Source organism: Chionomys nivalis, chromosome 22 (genome assembly GCF_950005125.1).
Source record: "Chionomys nivalis chromosome 22, mChiNiv1.1, whole genome shotgun sequence".
NCBI classification, from domain to species: Eukaryota; Metazoa; Chordata; class Mammalia; order Rodentia; family Cricetidae; genus Chionomys; species Chionomys nivalis.
The window spans coordinates 50,978,238-51,002,637 of record NC_080107.1 but is presented as its reverse complement, the minus strand read 5'-3'; the positions used below and the strand labels follow the sequence as shown (position 1 = coordinate 51,002,637).

Below are 24,400 nucleotides of genomic sequence, written 5' to 3'. Positions count from 1 at the left end.
CCTCTTGCCTCAGCCTCCTTAGTACAAAGATTATAGATGAATACAACCACATCTACTCATATCACACCTTTCTGGGCCCCCACTGCAGTCCCACCCTCCGTACAGGAACTCAACTAAGAAGGTTTATGAATATAAGAGCCAACTGAATTCAAATACTCAGAAATCTAAGGGAACCGTGCCACACTCTCAAAAGGGAGACATCCCCATCACCTCCTGATGGTCTTCAGGAATGTATTTGAGAATAACATGAACTTTGAGGTCAGAGAGAGCTGCGTTCACATCTAGGCTGATCCACTCGCTAGCTGTGCGATCTAACACGGAGCCTCACTATCAGGGTCTGCACAACCAGTATGTGGCGAGGATTGTCACGGGGAGAGATTAGGATGAGCTATGAGATCACAGGAACCAAATGCATGGCCCCGTTCTTAGGTCAAGCAATTATGTGAAGATTGACTAAGAGGAAGACGTTTGCAGAGGAGGGTGGAAGGAACCCAGTTAGGCCACTGTGGAAGTAGAATGCTGGTTAAGCAACAACAAGGGTGTGAACTAGTCCTGAACAGAAAGGAGCATTCATCTGGAGGCTGGCTCGGGAGCCAAGAGTTAAGAGCTCGCTCTAGTATCCTCGCTCACTCCTCATGCCAGCATGCCCCTTCCCAGGGGCTGGGTTGCACAGCATGGCAGCCCTGCAGGTCCTCTTAGTCTTCCCATAGCCACCCTGTTCTCCTCCAATATGTTCTCACATATATCCCAGGATCTCAATCTGGACCTGTCTTTTCCTTGCCAGCTTCCATCTGTAGGGGCGACAGAGCCTGCGGCACCTTCCCCGGGGGACATGTCTGAAATGATTTACCAAATGCATCATCTGCACTTGGATATGCAAAATCTACATATGTCCTCCTGTCGGCAGCTTCCATCAATGCAGCATGCAGGATTGGGACTTGCTTATGGTCCAGACTTTAGAAGATGAATCAGCCGGGTTACATGTTCTCCGTGCAAGCGAAAGCATGAAGTTGAGAGGGCTGGTTGGTCACTGGAAAAGAACAGCTCTGTGCACATCAAGGGCTCTGATGAGAGATCTTCTAAGCTAATAAATCAGTCTCTTTGATTTAAATCCCATCACGCAAGTGACATAAACATTAGTCACTGATGGTCCTTTGTCTCATGCAAATGGGCCTTGGAAGGCAGGCACCCCACCTGACTTATAGTTTGTCATCTTTTTGGGACAGGGTTCCATGTAGCCCAGTCTAGCTCAGTCTGGCTGTGCAACTAAGGATAACCCCGAGTTTATGATCCTCCTAGCTGCACCTCCTTCCCAGGCTGGGATTATAAGTGTGTACTACCTTGCTTATTTTTCTGTCTGTTTTGTGTGTTTGCATGACTTTGTGGGATATGCTGGGGATCAAACCCAAGGTTTCTGTATGTTAGTCCAGCATTCTCCCAACAGAGCTACACCCCCAGCCCCTACCATTTTTCTTAATGGCTGTCTAGAAGACCATCAGTCTTTTTGGCAATTCTTTTCCCTTCTGTCTCATCACATTCTCCCTGTTTCTCCCCTAGTTTTTCTGGGCTGTTTCATCTTACTCTCTGGTCAGTTGGAAGATAATACTCTCAGAATCTGATTGCCCTTAATGTTCTGAACAGACTTCAAGTGTCGGAGCCCTGCTGTCCTTCCTTCACCAGTGACTCCCACATGTGCATCCGCAGCCCAGCGGGCACTTGTGCTCCTTTGCCCAAGCTTCTCAGAGCACCAGGCTACTTCCCTGCCTCTGTGCCTTCCTCCCTGTGGATCCTGCCCATTGGTACCTCTCGAGAGACTGGCAGAACACAGATCCAATCACATCCCCCCTACTCTGCCGAAAAGCTTGCAGGGGCTCCGTGTTGTGTTTGTGTGGCTGATAAAAAAAAAACTCCCAGGGAGTTCACTGGTTCTAAACAAAAGCATCGCCGAGGGTCTGGCCTGGGAGCTGGAGGATCAGAAGCCTCCCAGCCTCGTTCTGTGCCACCTTTCCTTGCCTTCTTTGCTGTCAGTCACTCCAGCTAATCTCAGAGTTCTCAAATAAAAATACTCCTTCCTCAGACCTCACCTCTTCTGTCCTTTCCCTTCCTGGTCTGGTTAGCTTCTTCCAGGAGTCAGTTAATGTCACTTCCCGAGAGGAGCCTCCCCTTGCGTTCACTAGACACTTGACCTAGGGGTTTTCCTTCATGCTGCCGATGGCAGGTGGTAGCTGTACCTTCACTGTCTGATCACCAGGAGTTGGGGGCCCCTGAGTACAGGGATCACCCCTAGTGTTCATTATTGCATCACCTCTCGTCCTCAGCAAGGGCCCTAGCACATAGTATGTGCTCAGTAAATGTTTGCTGGGGGATGAATCCGGGTCTACTTACAGACCCCCCATGGATAGGCTCTCATCATAGGACAAACACTGTTAGTTACCAGATATTCATGTAAAGAAGGCATGGTAATTAGGTATGGTAGTACATACACGTAATCCCAGCACTTCGGAAGTCGAGGCAGGAAAATCAGGAGATCGGGGTCATCATGAATTATTATATAGGATAGCCTGGGATACATGAGACTTTGTCTCAACAAGAGACAAACAACCAAACACCCAGGGACTGAGGTATCCTCAGATGCACACTCAGGCTCGGGCTCATAGGACTCCCAGAGCAAGAATGGCAGGCATGGTGGGAAGAGAAGGGGAGGGGAGGGGTCTGGGAATTACACACTGGTGGGAGCTACTGGGAATGGAAGAGGGATTGAGGTGCACCCACTTGGAGAGCTGCAGCCTGTGGGGGTCTAGCCAGGCTCCGGGGCTTTGGTTCAGGCCTCTGCAGCTTATCCCCGGTTGTTTATGAACTCTGAGGCCTCTCTGGGCAGGCTCTGAGCAGAGGGCTGGGGACAAAGGTGAACAGGCCAGGGAGCTGCTCCCAGGTGCTAGGGAACATGGCAGGCCATGGTGTCAGCAGAGACCCTAGGAAACTCCCCATGGCCCATAAGTGAGCCCCTCCTATTAAGTACTGAGTATAAACTAATGACTATTAAGACAGAGGAGGGGGCTGTGGGGCCTAGTGTCAGCCTGAGTAGGAGAGTGGCTTCCAAGGAAATGACAATGAGGGGAGGGGACGGGCGATGCAAACACGTTCCAGTCTGGTGTTCTCAGGAACAACAGCTAGCACCACTGGGCAGGGACATGCAGGAAAGCTGGGGTTCCCTTAGCCCCAAATGCTGTTCCCAGAAGCTTGGACTTTGGGAGGGGGTGTGTTGGCTGGGATGATCCTGGGAGGGGAGGTGTGTATCTGGAGGAGGAAGGCAGATTTAAAGGGACAGATGAGAGACTGTCCTGGGGATAGTTCAGGAAGGGAACAGGGAGTGGAGATGCCCAGCCCAGGAGAGTTCAGCCAGAAATGCATGGCTACTGAAGGGAAGAGTTCACATAGGTGAGCCAATGTGTTCTGAGCCCTCCTCTGAGGCTAGGGAAAAGATCAATGGGAAGTGCTTTCTGTGCAAGCCTGAGGTCTGAGTGTGAGTCTGGACCTAACAGCCAGGTACAGCCGGAACGGCAGTCCTGCTCCTAGGGGCTAGAGAGACAGACAGATCCCTGGAGCTCAACGCACTGGCCAGTCAGTATTGCCCCTGGGTGAGCTCCAGCTTCAGTGACTGACCCTGTCTCAAGAAACAAAGTGAGGCTGCAGAGACAGTTCAGTGGTTAAGAGCACCAACTCTCTTCCAGAGGGCCTGGGGTTCAGTTCCCAGCACCCACATAATGGTGGGTCACAACTATCTGGAACTCCAGTCCCAGGGGATCTGACGCTCTCTTCTGGCCTCCTGTGGTACCAGAGACATACGTGCAAACAAAACACTCATACACAGCCGGGCGGTGGTGGCGCACGCCTTTAATCCCAGCACTCGGGAGGCAGAGGCAGGCGGATCTCTGTGAGTTCGAGACCAGCCTGGTCTACAAGAGCTAGTTCCAGGACAGGCTCCAAAGCCACAGAGAAACCCTGTCTCGAAAAAACAAAAAAACAAAACAAAACAAAAAAAAAAAACAAAAAACAAACAAAAAAAAACACTCATACACAAAAAATAAATGGAAATTTAAGTAGAAATGAACAAAATAAAAAAGGAAGAAAAGGCAATGGCAGAGGAGAACAGGCAGGGCTCAGAAAGAGGGGGAACTAACCCGAGACAGAAGCAGGAACTGGAATGATGTCAGAAAGATGTGGCCAGGAAACAGAGGGGGTCATGGCCATAACTTTTCTTTTACTCTCAGAAGAAAATAAGGTTGACTCCTTAGTGTTTGGTTGAAAGAATCATCCCCGCCCCGGCGTCCATGGGCGCTGGCATCCATTAAACCTGGGCTTTTCCTAATTCGGTCAGATTTGGTGTAATTTGGACCATTGCATTGGCGGAGAAGCTTACTGGGCCAGAAAAAAAACTTAACACTTAGGAGAAGGGCAGGTAATAAAACAGCAACATAAGAAAATAATTATTGCTGGGTGGTGGTGGCACCTGCCATTAATCCCAACACTTGGGAGACAAAGGCAGGCAAATCTCTTTAAATGCAAGGCCAGCCTATTCTACAGAGCTAGTTCCAGAACAGTCAGAGGTACACAGAGAACCCTGTCTCGAAGGAAATGAATAAATAAACTGATAAGAAAATAATAATATAAAATGTGCATGATCTTGTGCTGGCCGGTTATATGTCAACTTGACACAGGCTGAAGTCATCTGAGAGGAAGGAAACTCAATTAAGAAAATACCTCTAGGGTCTGGAGAGATGGCTCAGTAGTTAAAAGCACTGGCTGCTCTTCCAGAAGACCAGGGTTCAGTTCCTAGCATCTACATGGCAGCTCACAACTGTCTGTAACTCCAGTTCCAGAAAATCTCACACCGTTATACCAACACACATAAAATAAGTTAAATAAATTTTATTTTTAAAAAAGGCAAGAAAGAAAAGAAAAAACGAAAATGCCTTTATAGGATGAACTGTAGGCAAGCCTGGGGCATTTTCCTAATTAGTGGTTGGTGGGAGGGCCCAGCCCATGGTGGGTGGGGCCTTCCCTAGTCTGGTGGTCTTGTGTTCTGTAAGAAAGCAGGCTGAGCAAGCCTTGGGGGTCAGTAAGCAGCACCCCTCTGCCTCAGCTAATGTCTCCAGGTTCCTGCTCTGAGTTCCTGTCCTGACTTCCTCCAGTGAGGAACAGCAATGTGGAAGTGTGAGCCACACAAACCCTTTCCTCCCAAGTTGCTTTGGCCGTGGCGTTTCATCACAGCAGTAGTGACCCTGGCTAGGACATTACTGTTTCCTCCTTATTTAATTGTCTAGCAAGCATCAGAAGCACTCTTGGTGTTGATAGTCTCCCAGCCTGTGGCCAGAGCTTTGCCTGGAGCCTAGGGCACTACACCTGCCTGTTTGAATTAGATAAAAGGTCCTGAGCCTTTGTTGGTCGTTGCTTCTCGGCAGAGTCAAGAATACGGCCACTTCAAGTCTAGCTGCATAGCCAGCTTTCTCCCCCTCTTGACAAAGGGCCCCTTTGGAATCAGACATGGCTTCTAGCCTCTGCTGCTGGAAGTATCCACTGCTCACATTTCATTTCAAGCCCTCCCAATCCCAGACCAGAAAGGTGATTTTTTTTAAGGCCCATTAGCATAATTACCTGCCTGCAACACCGTAGAGAAGCAATTAGATGAGCCTGCAGGTTTTGCAGATTTTTGGAGTAAGTCACCTGAAGTTCAGCCGCCGTCAGAATTCATGGCTGCTTTCTGTAATCGTGGGGAATTATTTGGTAATAGCAGAGCTACCTTGGTCTAATTTAGTTTTAATGCCTGGAAGTATCCTCCCAGAATCCTCGGCTTCGGGGAATTCTGACTTCCAGGTTGGTTACGCTTTCTGAAGCAAAGATTCGATTCAAGGCTCCCGAAGTTCCTTCTTTGTCACCCAGAATCATCTCAGAGCAGAATGGAGCCTACCTCCATGCGTCAAGACAAAAATGCTAAATGCTGCAGGGCCACAGGAAGTCAGGGTGGACAGCCAGCTACGTGGGCACACTAGATGGAGTTGGAGTCATCAGGTGTTTTCTGGGAGAGCCCTAATTTCCCTCCCATTCATTTATTACCTCGTTCTTTCAGTAAGCCCAGACACTGCTGAGTAAAACTAATGATAATCATGGATTTGAGCCAATTTTAGCTATTTTAACACTTTCCAACCCATTACATGCTGTGGAGGAGGTGGGGGCTGCCACTGTACTGTGTGCAGATGGGGTCACTGAGGCTGGGAGGTTAAGGCATTTACTGAGCTATTCCGCTGGGAGCCAGGCATGTTGGCACAGGCAGAGGAAGACAGATCCCCAAGTTCAAGACCACCCAGGTCTGCACTGTGTTTTAGGTCTGTCAGGGCTTTCTAGAGAGACCCCATCTCATTAAAAAACGTTAAGAACCTTAAGGAAGTGTTCAGTCCCTTTTTACAATTACTCGGAGGTGGAGGTGGGCTTACTACCTTCTATGGGGGAAAGAACAGGATGTCTCAGAGCGCGTGGGTCTGGCCAAAGTGAATGTGGTGTGGAGATGCAAGAGTCAAGAACTGAACTGAGATCCTCACTCCAAACCCAGTGCTGCCTTGGCCATAGTTAGGAACTTAGGAAGTGCGTGGACAGCGCAGGTGGAGGCTCGGCTGCCCAACCGCCCAGCTCTGTTCTTTGCTTCCAGCTTCTGAGCATGTCTCCGCCCCATCCCCCACTTCTCATTCAGAAGCCAGCGGCTCCTCTTGTCATCCCGTGTTTGTTAACTTTGAGATGCTCATTGGTCCATGTCTGTGCTTCTGGCAGAGGGTGGCCTGGTTCCACAGGAAGGGTCAGAAAGTGAACTGGCTGTCACCATTCTCCCTGAGGACGGAGGCCACACCCAGGCCTCTCTAGGCCTTGCCTTCCCATCTCTACAAGAACAGAGAGGTAAGGCTCTTTGTATGGATTTTTGGCCTGGAGCTCAGCGGTCCTCTTGACTTCCCAGAACTGGGGATTCTATTTCTAGGTTTGAAAACCAGTTCTTTAAACCAACGAGCTATAGAACTCTTCTTTCAACTCATTTTGTGGGGAGGAGGTGGAAGGAGGTTGTCTTTTTGCGACAGTCTGTCTCAGTCACTGTTCTATTGCTACGAAGAAACACCATGACCAAGGCAACTCTTGTCAAAGAAAGCATTTAACTGGGGGCTTGCTTGCAGTATCAGAGGGTTAGTCCATGATCATCATGGTGGGGGCATGGTACTGGAGCAGTAGCTGAGAGCCACAGCCTGATCTGCAGGCAGAGATAAAGAAGAAGAGGTAGACAGAGAGACTGGGCCTAGCATGGGTTTTTGAGACCCCCAAACCCACTCCCAATACCATACTTCCTCCAACAAAGCCACACCTCCTCCAAGGCCACACCTTTTAATCCTTCTAATTCCTTCAAACAGTTCCACTTCCTGGTGACTAATCATTCAAGTGTATGAGCCTATGGGAGCCCTTCCTATTCAAACCACCACAGAGTCTTCTGCAGCCCAAGATGGCATCAGACTGTGTAAACAAGGAAAACCTTGGACTCTTGGTCCTCCAGCCTCCACCTATTAAGTGCTGGGATTGTAGGCGGAAACTCCCGTTTCAAATGAAAACCAACAGACCAAAACAAAGTGATCTGATGGAAGCTGGGTTAAGGAAAGGGGCCTCTCCAGATCATAGCCCTGTGGGTCTCCTCAGACATAGGTGCCCCAAGTCCAGGACCAGGGTGTAGTGAGGGCTGATGTTACCTGCAGTCCTGTGTGGACTAAAATGTGCCTACCTGAGTCCCATCCCATCTCTGAACACCCATCTATCCTGAGATCAAATCTCAGTGTCTGTCTGTCCCCAAGCTCCAGGATGAGGTTCAGTCTACCCAGAACACGCCCTGATGGCCAGAAGGACAGGCTGTGCCCTGACTGTGGTGGCCCATTTTTCTCTCTGTCGTTTTAATCCTCTAATCCTCTCTCCCCTTTTTCTAAACAGTGATCCTGGTTACACACAGGCCCAAGGCTGCAGAAGAGTGAAACATCCACCATTTGCCTTAGAGCAGGCCTCCTCCCCTCCCGGACCTTATAGCAGGCCTCCTCCCCTCCCGGACCTTAGATCAGGCCTCCTCCTCTCCTGGACCTTAGAGCAGGCCTCCTCCCCTCCCGGACCTTAGATCAGGCCTCCCTGCTCCTCCCGGACCTTAGATCAGGCCTCCTGCTCCTCCCAGTGCTCCTCCCACTTCCTCCTGAAGTGACTTGCACCATCCACACCCCTGGTACTGCCACTAACCTGAAAAGGCTTCCCAGAAGATATGGGCACCAAAGGGACATCAACGCCTAAGTAGGAGCTGGTGGGTTTGGGCACACGGGTGAAGAGGAAGCAAGCATCTTAGGCCCAGAATTGATAGGCAGGAATTATTGGATAAGCTATTTAAGGAGCTGTGAGCCACTCAGTCTGGCTGAAGACTGACCTGGTCTTGGTGACCTTTGCAGGTAGGGAAAGTTATCTACCCAGGGTTGTCAAGAACCTTTAGGGGCTGTTGAAGATCTGGAGGTGAATCTTGAGGGTTACAGGGAGCCGATGACGGACTCCAGCTGGGGAGGTGGTGACCAAGACCTGGACTGTCAGCCCTGTCTGACTGTGCACAGAATGCAGGGCCTGCGAGCTCCACGACCTCGTCTTTCCTCCCAGCCCCTCTGTCACACACAGTCCAGACAACCTGGTTCCCTCTGAGACACAGCACATGGACAATGGACTCGAGGCTTCAGGCTGCCTCCTGTCCATCCCACACTGCCTGGTCCCCGGCCTGGAATGTGACCTCTGACCTCTCACCTCTGACCTTGGGACAGGAGTCCCACGCCTTGCCTCAATGGGGCAGCGCTGTGGTTTGGAAGACCAAGGCTGTCCAGAAGACAGCTCCTACTGCCCCAACCCCTTATCTCGCTCCTGCTCCCCACAGCCCCGCAGTCCTCCTTGGCCCTGGCCAAGTTCTTTTGTTCACCAGGCAGCTAGCTTGGCCCTCAGCCCTAACTAGATCTTAACGAGCCCAAGGGTGAGGCGGTACTGTCAAGGGTGGAAACACGGGGAGAGGCTTGGACTGTTCCTGGCTACAGAGGGCTACCCTGGCCTTCCCTTCTCCAGGACAGTGATGGCCACACTAACATGTAATCACTCTCTCTTTCCCTCTCCCTTCCTCTCTCCCCCTTTTCCTCTCTCTCCCTCTTTCCACCTATCCTGTAATTCAAGACCCTCTTTCCCTGCCCTGCAGCCTCCTGAGTGTCGGAATACTGACCGACAGGCACCCCCATGCCCAGTGACATGGCTACTTAACTTATCCATGCCGAGGGCCGTCTTTGTCCCAGCTGGACTCTACAAAGTAGGGTCTATAATTCACAGGACAGCACCACTCTACCCCAACAGTTATCATGAATTCCAGTTGAAGGTTGAAGACTCCTGTCTAGGCTGAAGGCCCTCCCCATTAGGACTTCCTCCAGCATCCCCTGCTGTTGGGCCCATGTTCTCCATGTGTTGGTCCAAATGGAACACTTTGTAGCTTGCAAAGTGCTTCTCATTACATCAAGTCATTCAGTTGTTCATTTTTTCACTCAACAAACATCCCAGAGAAAGCATTCAGCCATTGAGTTAGGTAGGCTCCACGGTATGTGCAGCGGGAAAAGACCACAGAGTGCGACAAGGCTGCCTTGGATCCCTGAGCAGAACACGCGAGGGAGATGGCTGAGGACCGTGGTATCACACAGTAGCAAGATTCTCTGGTCGAGAGCAGGACCTTGGGAAGATGGGGACCTCGTGTAGACTGGCCAGAGCACAGGAAGGGGAGGGACTGGATGTGAGAAAGGGCTATGGGTACTCTCAGACTAAGGGACCCAGAAGATGGCGGGGACCTTGGAATCTACAATCCAGACTCAGGATCGGCATTAATCAGTGCCCTTTGAGGAGCGTAAGTGGTGCCAAGGACCCTGTGGGAGAGCAGAGACCAGAGCAGGGAGACTGGGCTGGACCGCACAGGCGAGGCAGCAGGAAAGAATGTGGCAGACTTCAGAGGAGAGACTGCCAGGGTGTCCCAGGCAGAAGGTACAAGACTGGCTTCCACCAGGGGCATAAGAACAAGAGAATGCCCCACTGTGCTCCTGTTTCTTCACATAGTAGGGCCTCGCTGAGGCAGACGGGCATGAGAGGAATGAAAAAGATGCACAGAGATAGCCAGAGACAGAGATGGACCAAGAAGGTGAGGGCCGTCTGAAAAAAGAGCCCACCAAGGTCGACAGCTACCCTCTGCCCTCCACAAAGCTGGTGGAAGGAAGCCTTGGGATGGGTACGGGTGGGTATCTCTCATCAGGGCACATGCCAGCTCCAACCATGGAGCTCACACAGCCCCTCCCTCAATGGCAGACCTCACTGGGAGGAAGAAACTCTTCTGCGTCATGCCCAGGTGCCAGTAGCCCTTATGTGGCCCTGAACCACCTAGGCTTCAAGGACAGACCCAAAGCCTTTTCCCTCTGAAGACTGCCCTTCTCCCTCCTCCCCTCCCTCTTCCCCTCCCTCCTCTACTTCCTTCTGCCAGCACTAATGTCTACATCTTCCACTCCATGTCCAGTATCCTGCCAATAGTGAAGGGCAACATGAGACTCCTCAAGTGGGGGAGAACTGGACAGAACTGGGGTACACCTCAGTCTTCTCAGCAGCTGCAGTGCCTTGTCTGGCCATTCTGGACACAGAATTAGCCTATGGGGACTGTGATAAGCAGAAAACCCTTCCACTCCTTCACAGTCCACATGAGGGTTTCTGCAGCCACGGAGTCCCCTCTGCTGGGACACTGTCCCTTTCCAACAGGCCCTGCTCCCCACACTCTCATCCGTCTGCACACAGAGGCGCTGGGGAAATGTAGGTCACCGACAGGAAGTCTGGCTTGTGGTGATCCAGCCGGCCTGCACAGCCATCGGATCAGACAGGCATCTGTATCCCTCCACCCCTTCTGCTCCACTCTCCTGGGTCACTGTGACCCAGGCCACCCTGCTGCCTAAGGGAAGGCAGGGCAGGCCTCCTCTGGCTAAGATTTCCCCCTACTGGGCAAGGTGGCGTCTTCAAAAGACAAGAGAAATGCTACCTGCCTTGAAGGATTTGCATACATGGACTATCAACGCCATGGCTGGTCAGACTGGCTTCCCAGGGGAAGGGGAACATGAACGGGCACACGAGAATCCCATCCCTCCATGTCGAAATTGGGGTCTCATCTGGAAGAATTATCAGACTGCCCCATAAAAAGCCACCGCATGGCTCTGTGCACACAGACACCATCACCCCTTCCACTCAGAATCTCCCTGCTGTCTGTGTCCTCCCTTCTCAGTGTGAGCCCTACATCCCTGCCAGGAGCTTGGGGTCCTTGTGCCTCCTCCTTACTCTGCCCCTCAGCCTCTGAGCTCTCAGTCCGGCTGGCCAGGCAATTCCCAGCCCTAATGTGGGACAAAGCAGGTGGCAGCTGGACTCATCAGCATTAGGGGAGTAGCGGGAAGCCTGGGCACCCAAACGGCACACTCAGTCTTCCAGGCAGAGGTGACCTGAGCAGTGGCCTAGGCATGGGTGGGACAGACCAGGGTGAATGGAAAGAGCTGAGACAGGAGACCACCCAGAGCAAAGTCGAGGAGACACGGGGAGTTATTATGGTGGCAGCAGAGAGGGAGGGTGTGTGACACTGAGGCCAGAGCTGAGTGCCATCTAAGGGTCAGACCATGGTCTATCAGTGACCTTAAATTTTACCCTGACATCATGGGGACTAGCTGTACGTGGAGCTGAGGACATGCAGGAACTCAAAGAAGAGGTGAGGCAGCTGCCTAGGTGTCCAGGGCTGAAATGAGGTGGAGCTAAAGGCAGAGCTGGGCCTGGTTGCGCACACCTTTAACCCCAGCACTCAGGAGCACAGGGAGAGATCTGTGTTTGAAGCCAGAGCAAGTTCCGGGATGGTCAGGGCTACAAAGAAACCCTGTCTTAAACAAACTGGGCTTCCAAAGGTGACCTCTTGAGAGCCATCTCAAAGATCAGGGCATGGCTTTGGCCTCAGAAGGTCTGGGGTAAGCTGACCCACAGTTTAGCCAGGAAGCAGAAGCAATGGGGCTGGAAAGTGGGAAAAGGCTGGGTCCAGAGTCGAGGGAGGCCTGCAAGGAAGAGCCTGCTCACCTCAGAACATCCAGGTCCGAAGCAGTAGTCATGCAACCTGGGGGGAATCAGGACTTGTCTCTTGCAGGGCGAAGCTAAAATGTGGACAAGTGCCTCTGTGTTGTCCCCTACAAAATGAGAATGGGACATGTGCCAGGAAGAACATCAGAGACAGGAGGGCTTAGGGGAGCTGAGCCAGCCTCCGGACTAGTTAATAGGATCCATCATTCTGTGCAGGGCTGGTATTCACAAGGGGAGGGGCCCTGACAGGCCCCGCCTCTCCCACGCCCCACCTCTGCCTACCCTATATACCCTTGAGGAGCTCACAGAAGAACAACAGAGGGGAGAGTGGGAGGGAAAAGGGCTTCCAGAAACTAATATTCTATGAATGTGACAACTTTGCCCTGACTCAGTGGTTCTCAACCTGTGGGTCGTGACCCCTTGGGGTTTGACTGACCCTTTCACAGAGGTCACCTAAGACCATCAGAAAACACAGTATTTACATTAAGATTCATAACAAACTGGGCGGTGGTGGTGCACACCTTTAATCCCAGCACTCAGGAGGCAGAGGCAGGTGGATCTCTGTGAGTTCGAGGCCATCCTGGTCTACAAGAGCAAGTTCTAGGATAGGCTCCAAAGCTACAGAGAAACCCTGTCTCGAAAAACCAAAAATAAATAAATAAATAAAAAATAAGACTCATAACAGCAGGAAAATTAGTTATGAAGTAGCAATGAAGTAATTTTATGGTTGGGGTCACCACAGCATATTAAGGGGTCACAGCATTAGAAGGTTGAGAACCATTGCCCTAAGCACACATGAGTGTGAGCACTCTCTCCCTCCTTTGGTGTCCTTCCCAAAGGGCTAGGGGACACCAGCTGCTGCCCTCTGGAAGGGCTTTGTCCTGGCCCTGCCCTGGTCAGTACAGCCCCCTCCTTCCCTGAGTCCCCAGCCTCCCTTCCCAGCTGGCTGCACAGTCCAGGGTGCATGATCAGTAATGCAAGGCCCTGCCTCTCTGCTGCATGGGCCCGGGTGCATCATCAGCAATGCAAGGCCCTGCCTCTCTGCTGCATGGGCCTGGGTATATCAGCAATGCAAGGCCCTACCTCTCTGCTGCTTTTTCCTTACTGCTTTTTCTTCCTGTTGGCACCTCAGTGGGTAACAAGTGTGAGGAATAAGCCAGGTGGCCTCACTGGGAAGGCCACAGTAAGGCTGGCCCAAGGCTTCCTGGGCAATGGAGAGGATGAAGTGTATCAGAGTCTGGGAAATCCAGAGATAATGGGCACCGTTAATGGGCACCTGAGGGCAGGCACCTGTGTTAGCATCGCTTCCATTGGGTGATGAAATGTCTGACAAAAACACCCAGGGAAGAAGGTTTCAGTTCACAATCCCGGGTTACAGTCTGTGGTTCTGGAGAGGTTGAGTAGGCTCGCAATCCCAGGTTACAGTCTGTGGTTCTGGAGAGGTCCAGTAGGCTCGCAATCCCAGGTTACAGTCTGTGGTTCTGGAGAGGTTGAGTAGGCTCACAATCCTGGGTTACAGTCTCTGGTTCTGGAGAGGTTGAGTAGGCTCTCAATCCTGGGTTACAGTCTATGGTTCTGGAGAGGTTGAGTAGGCTCACAATCCTGGGTTACAGTCTATGGTTCTGGAAAGGTTGAGTAGGCTCACAATCCTGGGTTACAGTCTATGGTTCTGGAGAGGTTGAGTAGGCTCTCAATCCCGGGTTACAGTCTATGGTTCTGGAGAGGTTGAGTAGGCTCTCAATCCCGGGTTACGGTCTATGGTTCTGGACAGGTCCAGTAGCAGGAACTGGACACAGGTAGTCCTAGCCACGATCAAGAGCAGGACACATGTATACTCACATTTAATTTGCTTTTTGCTTTTGATACAGTTTGAAACCCAAAACCAGGGAATGAATGGTGCCACCTACTTTGAGGCTGGGTATTCCATTCCCTCATCAATTACATAATCAAGACAGTCTCCCCACAGACCAACTTAGTCTAGACAATCCCTCACTGAAACTCTCTTCTCCAGAAATTCTACAAGTTGACAAAACTAGCTGTCACATTGTCTAGGGGTCCTGGGTTTGAGTTACAAGTACCGTCTGTGGCCGTACATCCTGGGACCCTTCAGAACCTGATGGTTTCTCTGAGTGCAGGCAGGGAAGTCTGAAGCTCCATCCATGAGTGTTCAGTCCACAGCCTGGTGCTTAGGAGGTCCTCAGTCAGAGGGACTGGCTCTTTGTACCTGGCTTCACTCGTCAAGGGCAGCTAGAGCGATTGCACACACACACACACACACACGCACACACACGCACTCATGCACACACACACACACACACACACACGCACACACACACAATGGAAGGAGCCAATTGCTCATTTCCTTCCCTACTTCAGGTTGACCAGGCTGATATTATTGCTTCGGTGCAGATGAGGAAACTGAGTCTTGAGGATTCCCAGGTCTTGGTCCAGGGCCTACTGAGTTTCAGAATTGGGAGGAGGCCTGAGAGGCAGGGCAGGCTTGATTACAGCCTCCTAGGCCTGAATTCACAGACGCACCCTCAGAGAAGGACCTCATAGGTCCAGTTTAGTTACTGTCTCTAGCCTTGTGCCTTTGGGCAAGTTCTCAGCCTCTCTGAGCCACAGTCTTGAGGGTCGGCAGGAGGGGAATGAGATGATGGAGGTGGGTGGCTGGGCACATCCACGGTCATTACCACTAGCCTCGCTCCTGGCTAGCTGAAGCAAAGCCCTGGACAGCATCTGTGGCCTGTCTCCAGCTCAGGAGAAGGGCCAGGGCACCATGACACCAGGCTTGTGACAGCTTTGATCCCAAAATAGCTCTCTCTAGACTAGCCCCATCCTGTCACAGCTGCTGCGCCTGCCTTTTGCTGTCCCCTGTTGAGCTGACACCGGTTCGTGCCATGTCACACAGTCACGCTCAGTCCTGAGCTAGTTCAGCAAACAGTCCCCAGAAGGGGAACTTTTCCACAGCAAATGGAAGGACCCACATGAGGCCACTTGGGCCCAGCGATGGCTCTCAGACAGGGCTGCAAGAGAAAGATCCCAGGCTCTGGAACCCAGCAGCCTGGGTTTGGTCACCACTCTTCCCCTGCACTCTCAACTCCCTTGAGCCTGTTTCCTCCTCTAGAAAATAGGCTAACCACACCTGCAGGCCGGGCATGAGGATTCAAGTGGACCATGTCCAGCAGAGACACAATCACTCCAGAACTAGTGCTGTTAGCTGACCCTGGTGCTACAGGCTTGTGGGTCCAGTTGCCCAGAAAGCAGAGGCAGGAAGATTGCGAGTTTGAGTCCTTACTGGGCTACTGAATGAATTTAGTGTTAGCCTGGATAACTAACTTGTGAAGACCCTGGTTCAAAATAAAAAAATAAAAAGAAACTGTGGCATGGTGGCACACACCTTTAATCCCAGCATTGAGGAAGCAGAGGCAGGTGAATCTCTGTGAGTTCGAGGTTGGCCTGATCTACATGACTTAGTTCCAAGACTCTGTAGTAAAATCCTATCTCAAAATAAAAAGGGGTGTGGCTAAGGGTATAAGTCAGTGGTAGAACCCTTGTCTGGCGTGTTTGAGGTCCAGGGTTCAATCTCCAGTCCTGGGGGGAGCATGTTGTGGTTGCTTCACCTGGAATGGTCAGAACACAGCAGAAGCATGGCTGTCTCCTTGCCCCAAAGCTCCTGATGCTCTGGACAAATGCGATTGCTGGTGTTCGGGGGGGAACAGGGTTCTAAGCCTCTGTCCCACCTCACAGAGTCATAGAACAATCAGTGCCTTCAGGGATTCAGCCCAGTAAGCACTCATCTCCATGAGTCATAGCCCACCCCACAGGGGCCGATGGCAGTTGTCTTCACTTTTCCTGGGCGTATGTAGGCAAACTGGCAGCAAAAGACAGGGTAGGGCTAGCCTTGTCTACTTGTCTGCTAAGGAAACTGAGGCTGAGCCAGCAGCAGGGACTGGCTGCAGGCCGCCCAGCAACCCAGAGGCGCTGAGAGCTGATTTGGGTCTAGAATCTTAGATGGGTAACTGGACTATTCTATTTTGGAGATTAACATGCACAAGACCCACAAGTGACAGTTACCCACACAGCAGCCCGGAGAAGGGGAGGCGGTCTGGGGACAGCAGCACAGTTATCAAGGGCTCCAACTGATGTTCATTCATTCATCTATCCAGTGACATGCAGATGTGTCCTCAGGGCGGGGTGCTGCCGACGTGAGATCACAACACAACGCTAGCAAGACAGGCTCTGCCCCCGACATCTTACGGTCTCGGGTAGGAGTCAGGTTAGTGACCAGTGCCCTGAGAACCAAGAGCTTCCTGCCTCCGATTAGCTGTGAGACCCTGCTCTTCAGTCTGCCCTTACCCCAGCCCTCTTTGGCCTTGACCGAGGAGACTATCAAAACTTTATATTTATGTGTTTATTTATTTATTTATATGAGACCAGCTGTCCTGGAACTCACTCTGTAGACCAGACTGGCTCGAACTAATAGAGCTCCATCTGCCTCTGCCTCCTAAATTCTGGGACCGAAGGTGTGTGTCCCCACAACCTTCTGAGCCTCTGATGCTACCTTTTCCACGCCAGTGTGATGGCTATGACACTGTCCAGTGGCCAAGTCCCTGAACACCTACGACTGGAAGCCAAGCTCACCGTGTCCACAATGAAGGGGGTGTCTTACAGCTGAGAAAGGGAGGGAGGAGGACCCAGAGTTCCACCCGGCTTGTATACATCCAGCTTTGTCCCCATCAGGTTCCCAGGACCCTTCAAAGAGTGCAGCTTGCCGAGAGTATCATTGCGAGTAGAGAACCTTCCAGAGTGTCTCTGAGCCCCAGGCCTTTCCACCCCTGTTCTGTCTGCCTGGAATGCCTTTCTTGACCTCTCTGCCGGGGTGAACTTCATTCATTCAGCAACAGTCTATTTGGGGACCCACTAATGCCAAGCAGAGAGACGTGCCCTGGGGATTCGGAGAGTTTAGAGATTACAGGGTGCTGTGCAGTTAATCCCATCCCAACACAATCCACAGACCAGAACAGACAGGGCAAGAGACCGTGAGCTCCAATCCAGTGGGATCAGGAAACATGTTTTGGAGAAAGAAGGCTTCTCAGAAAAGACAACTTTTCCACAACCAGAACAAGAAACAGGAGTTAGAGCAGTGAAGGAAAAGGGAAGGAGTGCCCCACACAGAGGAAGCTGCAGGTATGAAGGCCCTGGGTCAGGGCAGCTCGCGTGCTCCAGAGAGAAGGAGCTGCAGTCAGATGGCTCAGCCCCGAAAGGAGGCCATGTGGATAGTAGGGAAAGAAGGGTCAGGAAATGGGAGGAAGCCGCAGGTGTGGCCATCACAGAAGCCAGAAGGAAATGTTTCAAGGAGGGAGTCCTGAAGGATACGAGTGACCTGTCCACTCCCATGGCCACGCTTTAATCTCCCACGTGGCTGTGCATGGTGCTGGAGCCTCACGGAAGAAACCAAAGTTAAATGAGGTGGCTCCCTGGTCCAGGAAACCCAGAGCACTCATCTTTTCTCTCTATGTGCACAGACTGAACAGAAGGGAACCGTTCAGAAGCTGGGAGCAGAGTTCTCCGCAGAACCAGGTCATCCGGAAACGGTCAAACACTTCTAGCTTCTGGGACAGTGAGGATTGGCCAGCCTAAAACATTGTGTCATGGACACCCACACTGACAGAGACTAGCAATGTCATGAAATCACCTCTTCTGGAAACCCCTCCTAGACACCGGGTCAAAGGATTCTACAATTCCTGGGCTCCTTCCTTGGAGGAGTCCCCACTCACAGACTAACCTGGGAACTTCATAGAGAAAGAGGCAAGGTTTGGCTTCTTGGCTCCCGGAGCCCAGCTCAAGGCCTGAGAGTAGAGGTTGGGCGAATGAATGAATGGGAGAACGTAGAACGAGGGCCATAGGGGAGGCTTCATTTCTTGCCCTGCCCCAGGAAGGGTTTCAGCTATAGACCTCTGAGGCTGACTTGGTGGGAATCAGACCTTGCTCAGCCCTCCTGGGAACATCCCAGACAGAGTGCGTGTGCAAGGCCTTCTCTGTTTTGTGCCTTGTGCCCAGATCCATCCAACACACACACACACACACACGCCCTGCCCTAGCAGATCACAGAAGATCAACAGCCTGAGACAAGGGGTAGGCTGCACGCCACCGAGATGGAAGCTGCCTCATTTTCCAGCTTCATCCTGCTCAGAGGCTGCTGTTGGCAAGCCCAGGGAAGAGCTCCCCAACCACCCGAGCTTTGCTTGGCCATATTGATCCTGGTCACCACTCCCCATCCCCACAGTTTCCCAGGCCGGATTGAGTCTGTGTCTTTCTTGGGCAGCATGAAGGAGTATTTAAGAACCATTCCCAAGCCTTGCCACATTTGAGGCAGACAATCCCAAGAAGCAGCAAGCCTATTTCATAGCTCAGACTGTGCATCCCCAGGCTCCCCATCAGGAATACATTCCCCTAAAGCAGGTCTTGGGATCATGGACGGCCTCCCATTCCAGACCAAAACCTCTTCCAGAACAGAAGCTGTAGTCCCTGCCCCTCCCCCACTTTGAGGACTGATTGTTACTTGGATGAAGTGACCCACAGGTCACTCAGGGTGCACTGTTCTGTCGCCTGACTACCTGAAGATGTCAGGTCCACGGTAGGGCCTGGCCCAGCTCTCTGAGGGCGGCAGTTTCTCTCCCTGGACCGAGCTTGGCTGCTGCAGGAGGAAGGGAATTTGGCCTTGACTCTGGGCCAGGCAGCCAGGCCTGGCTGGAACAAGGGAGTCTGGAGGGGGGAGAAGAGCTATATCATTCTTGAGTGGAGTGTGTGGTCCCCAAAGGACCACAGCCCCAAAAAGAGTCACATAAGCCATTAGCTACAGAAGACCTAGAAGACCTCCCCATCTGAGGCTAACGGCCCTGTCTCCCCAGTGAACCCCTCAACCTGCCCCCCAGCCTCTTTCCCTCCACTATCCTCCCACCCTCCTTCTTCTCTCTGTTGCTGGGAGACAGTCACTGTGTGCCAGCGTCCTGGCCAAACGGGAGCAGTCTGGACATCTAACTAGGTAGCAGGCTTGGATAGCTGCAGGTCCTGGGGATCCCGGGCCTGTTGAAACCTCCCCGGAGGAACCTTTCTTGGTTCCCTGGTCCCGGCCCCACTCTGTGGGGCTCTAACCCTCGCAACTCTTTTCCAGCCCTGCTCAGGGCTCCCAGTGGCCCTGGGGAGCTGAGCGGAGAATGTCCCCTGCTAGAGCAGCCTGGGGCCTTCCGTACCAGAGAGGGGAGCTGGGAATTTTCAGTTTGCCCTGGCCTTTAATTACAAGGTACATTCAATTGCCTGCTCTTTTCTGTTTCTCTACAGACTTCACTAATTGAATTCGCACAGCAGCAGGCAGACCTGGGGGACCAAGAGTGAGACCTAGGAGCAGGGGCCATAAACTTACTTTCCTTCTTGGCCAAGAGCAAAGTTCAAACAGCCAAGAAACTCTTTGCTGGACCATGCCAATGTCTCATCTAAGGGGACCCTCCAACCCCTGACCCATGACCCAGGGCACCGATTCCTTCCCCCCGATCCCAGAGGCCAGTTGGCACCCAGATGCCTGCCTCCCCCGACCGGTTCAACGCCTATTCCAAAAGCGAAGCAAAGTCTGCTGGAGCAGTGGGCTAAAATCCCAAACTCTGCCACTTAGCCGCTTAGCTGGCTTGGCTCACTTACCGTAGGAGTCGCCTGGGTCCAGGAGGGAGTTGGGCTCCATGGTGTGTGGGCCCCTGGGCCGCGGCCCCACCTGATTTATGAACCGAGGCCGTCTCCATGAGCGCCTGAGCTTCTCCTTTTGTATTCCATCTGGCGGCTTCTCCAACTAGATGACTGGGTATTCCTGCAAGCAGGCCCCTTTCCAGCCCTCGCCTTCATACAGTACATTTAAAGTAGCAGTAACCTCTTTTTCCTCCCCCCGCAGCCTGCCTGGAAACATTAGAAGGGACCGAGGCGGCGAGATGTCTAAAATAGGAAGACGCTGGGGACGGCTGGCCTGGCTGCCCGCGATGCTGGCTGCGGGAATCTGGTCCGGCAGTGCAGATGGAAAAGCTAGGAGGTAAGGCAGAAACGGAGCTTAACATCTGGAAGCCGGCCCTGGGGCCCCGGGGGCCTGCGCAAACGGGTGGTAGGGGATAGGGGTGTCTGCTCTTCGCCACCTAGCACCCCAAAGCCGAGGGGTTTCTCCCAGGCCTTGCAGGAACCTCCCACTCAGATCTGTTCTCAGACATTTCCTGCAGTGTGGGATGCAGATATTGACTCATCCATCCATTCAGTCACTAAATATTTTTTGAAAATCCAGTCCTTGCCAGACACTCTACTGTGCTGGGTCTGCAGCAGAGAGCAAGATGCAGTGTCTGGCCCACTGCAGGGGCAGCGCACCCAGGTATGCCAGCTACTGCAGTGGGGAGTGCAGGGCGGTCGCCCCTCAGAAGCACAGAGAAGAGGGGCTCACTGCAATGAGACAGATGTTCACTAGGCTCCCTGAAGAAAAAGGCACCTCAGACAGGGTCTAAAGGCTACCTAGGAGTTAGCTAGTTAAAGAAGGACCGAAGGCCTGCGCATCGGGTGTTTGTGGGATTAGTTCCAGTGGCTAGAATGAATAGATAGAGTTAAGAGAGCGCTGGAGAGGGAGGCCAGAGAGGGTCAGCCTGGACATCTGGTTGGTGACATGATTCCAGTTGCCTTAGAAAGGCCTCTCTGGCCACAGTTTGAATGATGGGGCGGGAATGGGCTGAGTGTCTAAGCTTCAACAGGAGCAGCTGTGGTCACACAGGGACAGGTTGTTAAGCCCCCACCCACCGTGGTACCATTTGAAGTGTTTACCCACGCTGGCTCCTGTGAGCCTCCCAAAGGTTCTTTCTCATAGAAATCCATTTCATAGGCAAGTACAACACAGCTTAGAGACCACAGCTGGTGAGTGCCACCTGGGCATGTCTGTGCCCGAGAGAGGCCACAGCCTTGGTGCCGAAGAGTGGGAAGACAAAGATACTGGCATTAGCTCAGCATCGCCCTGGTCCAAGCCAGCACCATGGGCTCATAGCAGGAAAAATTTCATCCGGGTCCAGCAGGAGAAATGTGACCGGGGTCCAGATGGGTTTAACAGGGGAGGAAGGGCAGAGGGAAGTGTGCCCAGGCTGTTGAGGTGGCAGGAGCAGAGACCTAGACCAACAAGGTAATATCTGTGGGAGCAGGCTATCATGTGGCTAGAGGAAGTTAGGGTGACAAGAGCAAAGGGACACAGCTAGGAGGACCAGGGGGACAACTGGAGTGTGGGTTTGCTCCAAGGGCCTCAGGAAGCTGCGAGCATCTGTTCAGAGGTTGACTTCCTTCCCAGGGGATGCCCAGGTGACCCCCTGAGCAGCTCTTTCCCAGCCCCCGCCCCATGCAGAATCTGCCCCGCAGCAGTGCTGAATGCTGGGAGCCAAGCCTCAGTGACCGGCTTCTTTGGAGAAATGGCCATGGAGCTGGGATGAAGGGATCAAGAGGAAAGAGAAGAGGGAGAGGCAGGCATCTACAGGACTCAGATGAAGGTTTTCCTGCTATGAGTCCATGGTGCAGGCCTGCACTAAGGGGGCTTGGATCAAGAAGACGCTGAGCCACGAATAGCATCTATACTGGGCCCATCCCAGCTGCCAGCTGCTGCCTAGCTGCTCCCAGAGAGCCAGGGGCTGCTGACGTGGTCAGCCTGGCCACAAGGAGGCTCCTCCTGTTCCTTCACCCCTCCTCCCCACCTTGGATGAGAGGATCCAAGCTCCTAGTCTCCTGCAGCCTTAATTACAGGGAGGCCAGGCCCTACCCAGGCCTACTGTAGGCTCCAGGCTCCTTGGATCTCTCACTAAGGTGCCTGGGGAAGGCTACTGGGGGGTGGGGAGGCCTAAGTGTAGGGAATGGAACCATATTCCTCCAGCCAATAACAGTTGCATTCTCTAGGAATCTGGGGGTACTGGGGTGCCGGGTGTGTGTGTGCTGGGGGCTCTGGGGTCCGTTTGCAGACAGGCAGCCAAAGCTGCTTTCTGAGCAGCACACAGTGTGGATATAGCAGGTAAGATGGGGCTGTAGCTGAGTGTGCTACAGCACACCTGTGATTCCAAGCAATGGGGAGGCTGTGATAGTAAGATAGTGAGTTCAAGGCCAGCCTCGGCTACATAGTGAGGCCCTAAGAACTAGGGCAGATTGACAAGATGGCTTGGTGGGTAAAATCACTTGCTACCCAAGCCTGTCACCCTAAGTTTGAGCTGTGGAATGACTTCCACATGCACGCAGGCCACGGGAGTGTGGCAGGTGTGTGCGTATGCACACACACACATAAAAATAATAATAAATAAAATAGCAGTGTTTAGCAAGGCAGTGGTGGCACAAGCCTTTAATCCCAGCACTCGGGAAGCAGAGGCAGGCAGACCTCTGTGAGTTGGAGGCCAACCTGGTCTACGAGAACTAGTTCCAGGATAGGCTCCAAAGCTACAGAGAAACACAGTCTTGAAAAACCAAACCAAAACAAAAGAAGTAGTGTTTGACTAGCTCTCATGAAGCCCTGGTTTCTATCTCCAGTAGAACTTAAACCAGGCCTGGTGGTGCATGAGTACCAGCATGTGGGAGGTAGAGGCAGGGAGATCAGAAGTTCAAGAACATCCTCAGCTGAAGAAAGAGTTCAAGGCTAAGTTGGGCTTTATGAACCCTTGTCTTAAAAAAAAAAAAAAAAGATAGTGTTATGGTTGGCTCATAACTGAATTATGCCATTAACTAGCTGGATGTTCTGAGTAAGCTGTTTATCCTTCAGGGCTACTGTTAGCCTGGGAGGGAAAGACTAGACCCGGCCTATCTCTAACACCCAAGAGAGGTGTGGCTCACCCTAACTGCTGCTCTGACCTTCTCCACAGAGTGGTGCAGCAGTGGAGAGAACAGGGGCCTGGTCAGCAACCAAGGACTAAACCTTCCACAAGGGGGTCCAGAGCAGAAAGTGATTCCAAGGAGGGAGACCTGGGCTTCCACGCTAGCTGTGCCTCCCTGGCCCTCTTTCTTTTCCAGCCAAGGTACAGAGTTCGAATCTCTGGCACTTTCTCCATCCATCAGTAGACATATGTACAAATGTCTACCGCCTTCCAGGGCTCGTCTATGATAAACGTGTGTCACCACCACACCTTCCCTTCTTTTCCTCGGTGACACTTCAGCGCTATCAGGCCTGTCTATCTCTTGTTGCACCCAGTGGCTGTGAGTATTGAATCAATCCCTGACCCAGGGAGACCGAGTTTACTGCTGGTTGCCGCGCAAACAAGCAACCCTACGATCAGTGTCTTTTTTTTCTTTTAAAGACAGAGTCAAGGGCTGGAGAGATGGCTCAGAGGTTGAGAGCACTGACTGCTCTTCCAGAGGTCCTGAGTTCAATTCCAGCAACCACATGGTGGCTCACAACCGTCTGTAATGAAGTCTGGTGCCCTCTTCTGGCCTGCAGGGATATACACAGACAGACTGTTGTATACATAATAAATAAATAAATCTTAAAAAAAAAAAAAAAAGAGTCAAGCTGGTACGACCCCTTTGGATGTCAGTGTGGCGATTTCTCCGAAAATTAGGAAACAACCTTCCTCAAGACCCAGTAATACCGCTTTTGGGTATATATCCAAAGGATGCTCAATCGTGCCACAAGGACATGTGCTCAACTATGTTCATAGCAGCTTTGTTTGTCATAGCCAGAACTTAGAAACAACCTAAATGCCCCTCAATCGAAGAATGGATAAGAAGAATGTGGTACATTTACACAATGGAGTACTACACAGCAGAAAAAAAAACAACAACAGCTTGAATTTTGCAGGAAAATGGATGGGGTAGGTAACCCAGACACAGAAAGACAGTTATCACATGTACTCACTCATAGGTGGTTTTTAAACATAAAGCAAAGAAAGCCGGCCTACAAATCATAATCCCAGAGAACTTAGACAACAATGAGGACACTCAGAGAGACTTACATAGATCTAATCTACATGGGAAGTAGAAAGTAGAAAAAGACAAGATCTCCTGAGTAAATTGGGAGCATGGGGACCTTGGGGGAGGATTAAGTGGGGAGGAGAGAGGCAGGGAGAAGAGCAGAGAAAAATGTAGAGCTCAATAAATGTCAATAAAAAAGAAAAAGAAAAAAAAAAGACAGTTTGCATAGTGTCAAAGAATTCATTGTGTA

The 24,400-nt window shown here is 51.9% G+C and overlaps 1 protein-coding gene and 1 long non-coding RNA gene across 3 annotated transcripts in view; one reads left to right on the top strand and one right to left on the bottom strand.

The window, feature by feature from the left end:
• Window positions 1-20,100, bottom strand: part of Dab2ip (DAB2 interacting protein) — a 174,442-nt gene extending 154,342 nt beyond the window's left edge. Inside the window, exon 1 of the mRNA XM_057754505.1 lies at window positions 19,906-20,100. Coding sequence (XP_057610488.1) covers window positions 19,906-19,945 — 40 coding nt within the window. The 5' untranslated portion in view covers window positions 19,946-20,100. The remainder of the gene's footprint in view (window positions 1-19,905) is intronic.
• A 74-nt stretch (window positions 20,101-20,174) lies between these two features.
• On the top strand, window positions 20,175-23,697 carry LOC130864314 (uncharacterized). Of its 2 annotated transcripts, none has more exons than XR_009055975.1 (3): window positions 20,175-20,284; window positions 23,254-23,436; window positions 23,538-23,697. It is a non-coding gene; the product is annotated as an uncharacterized LOC130864314 (long non-coding RNA). The 2 variants fall into 2 exon arrangements; XR_009055976.1 differs by having other exon boundaries at window positions 23,517-23,697.
• The last annotated feature ends 703 nt before the right edge of the window (window positions 23,698-24,400 follow it).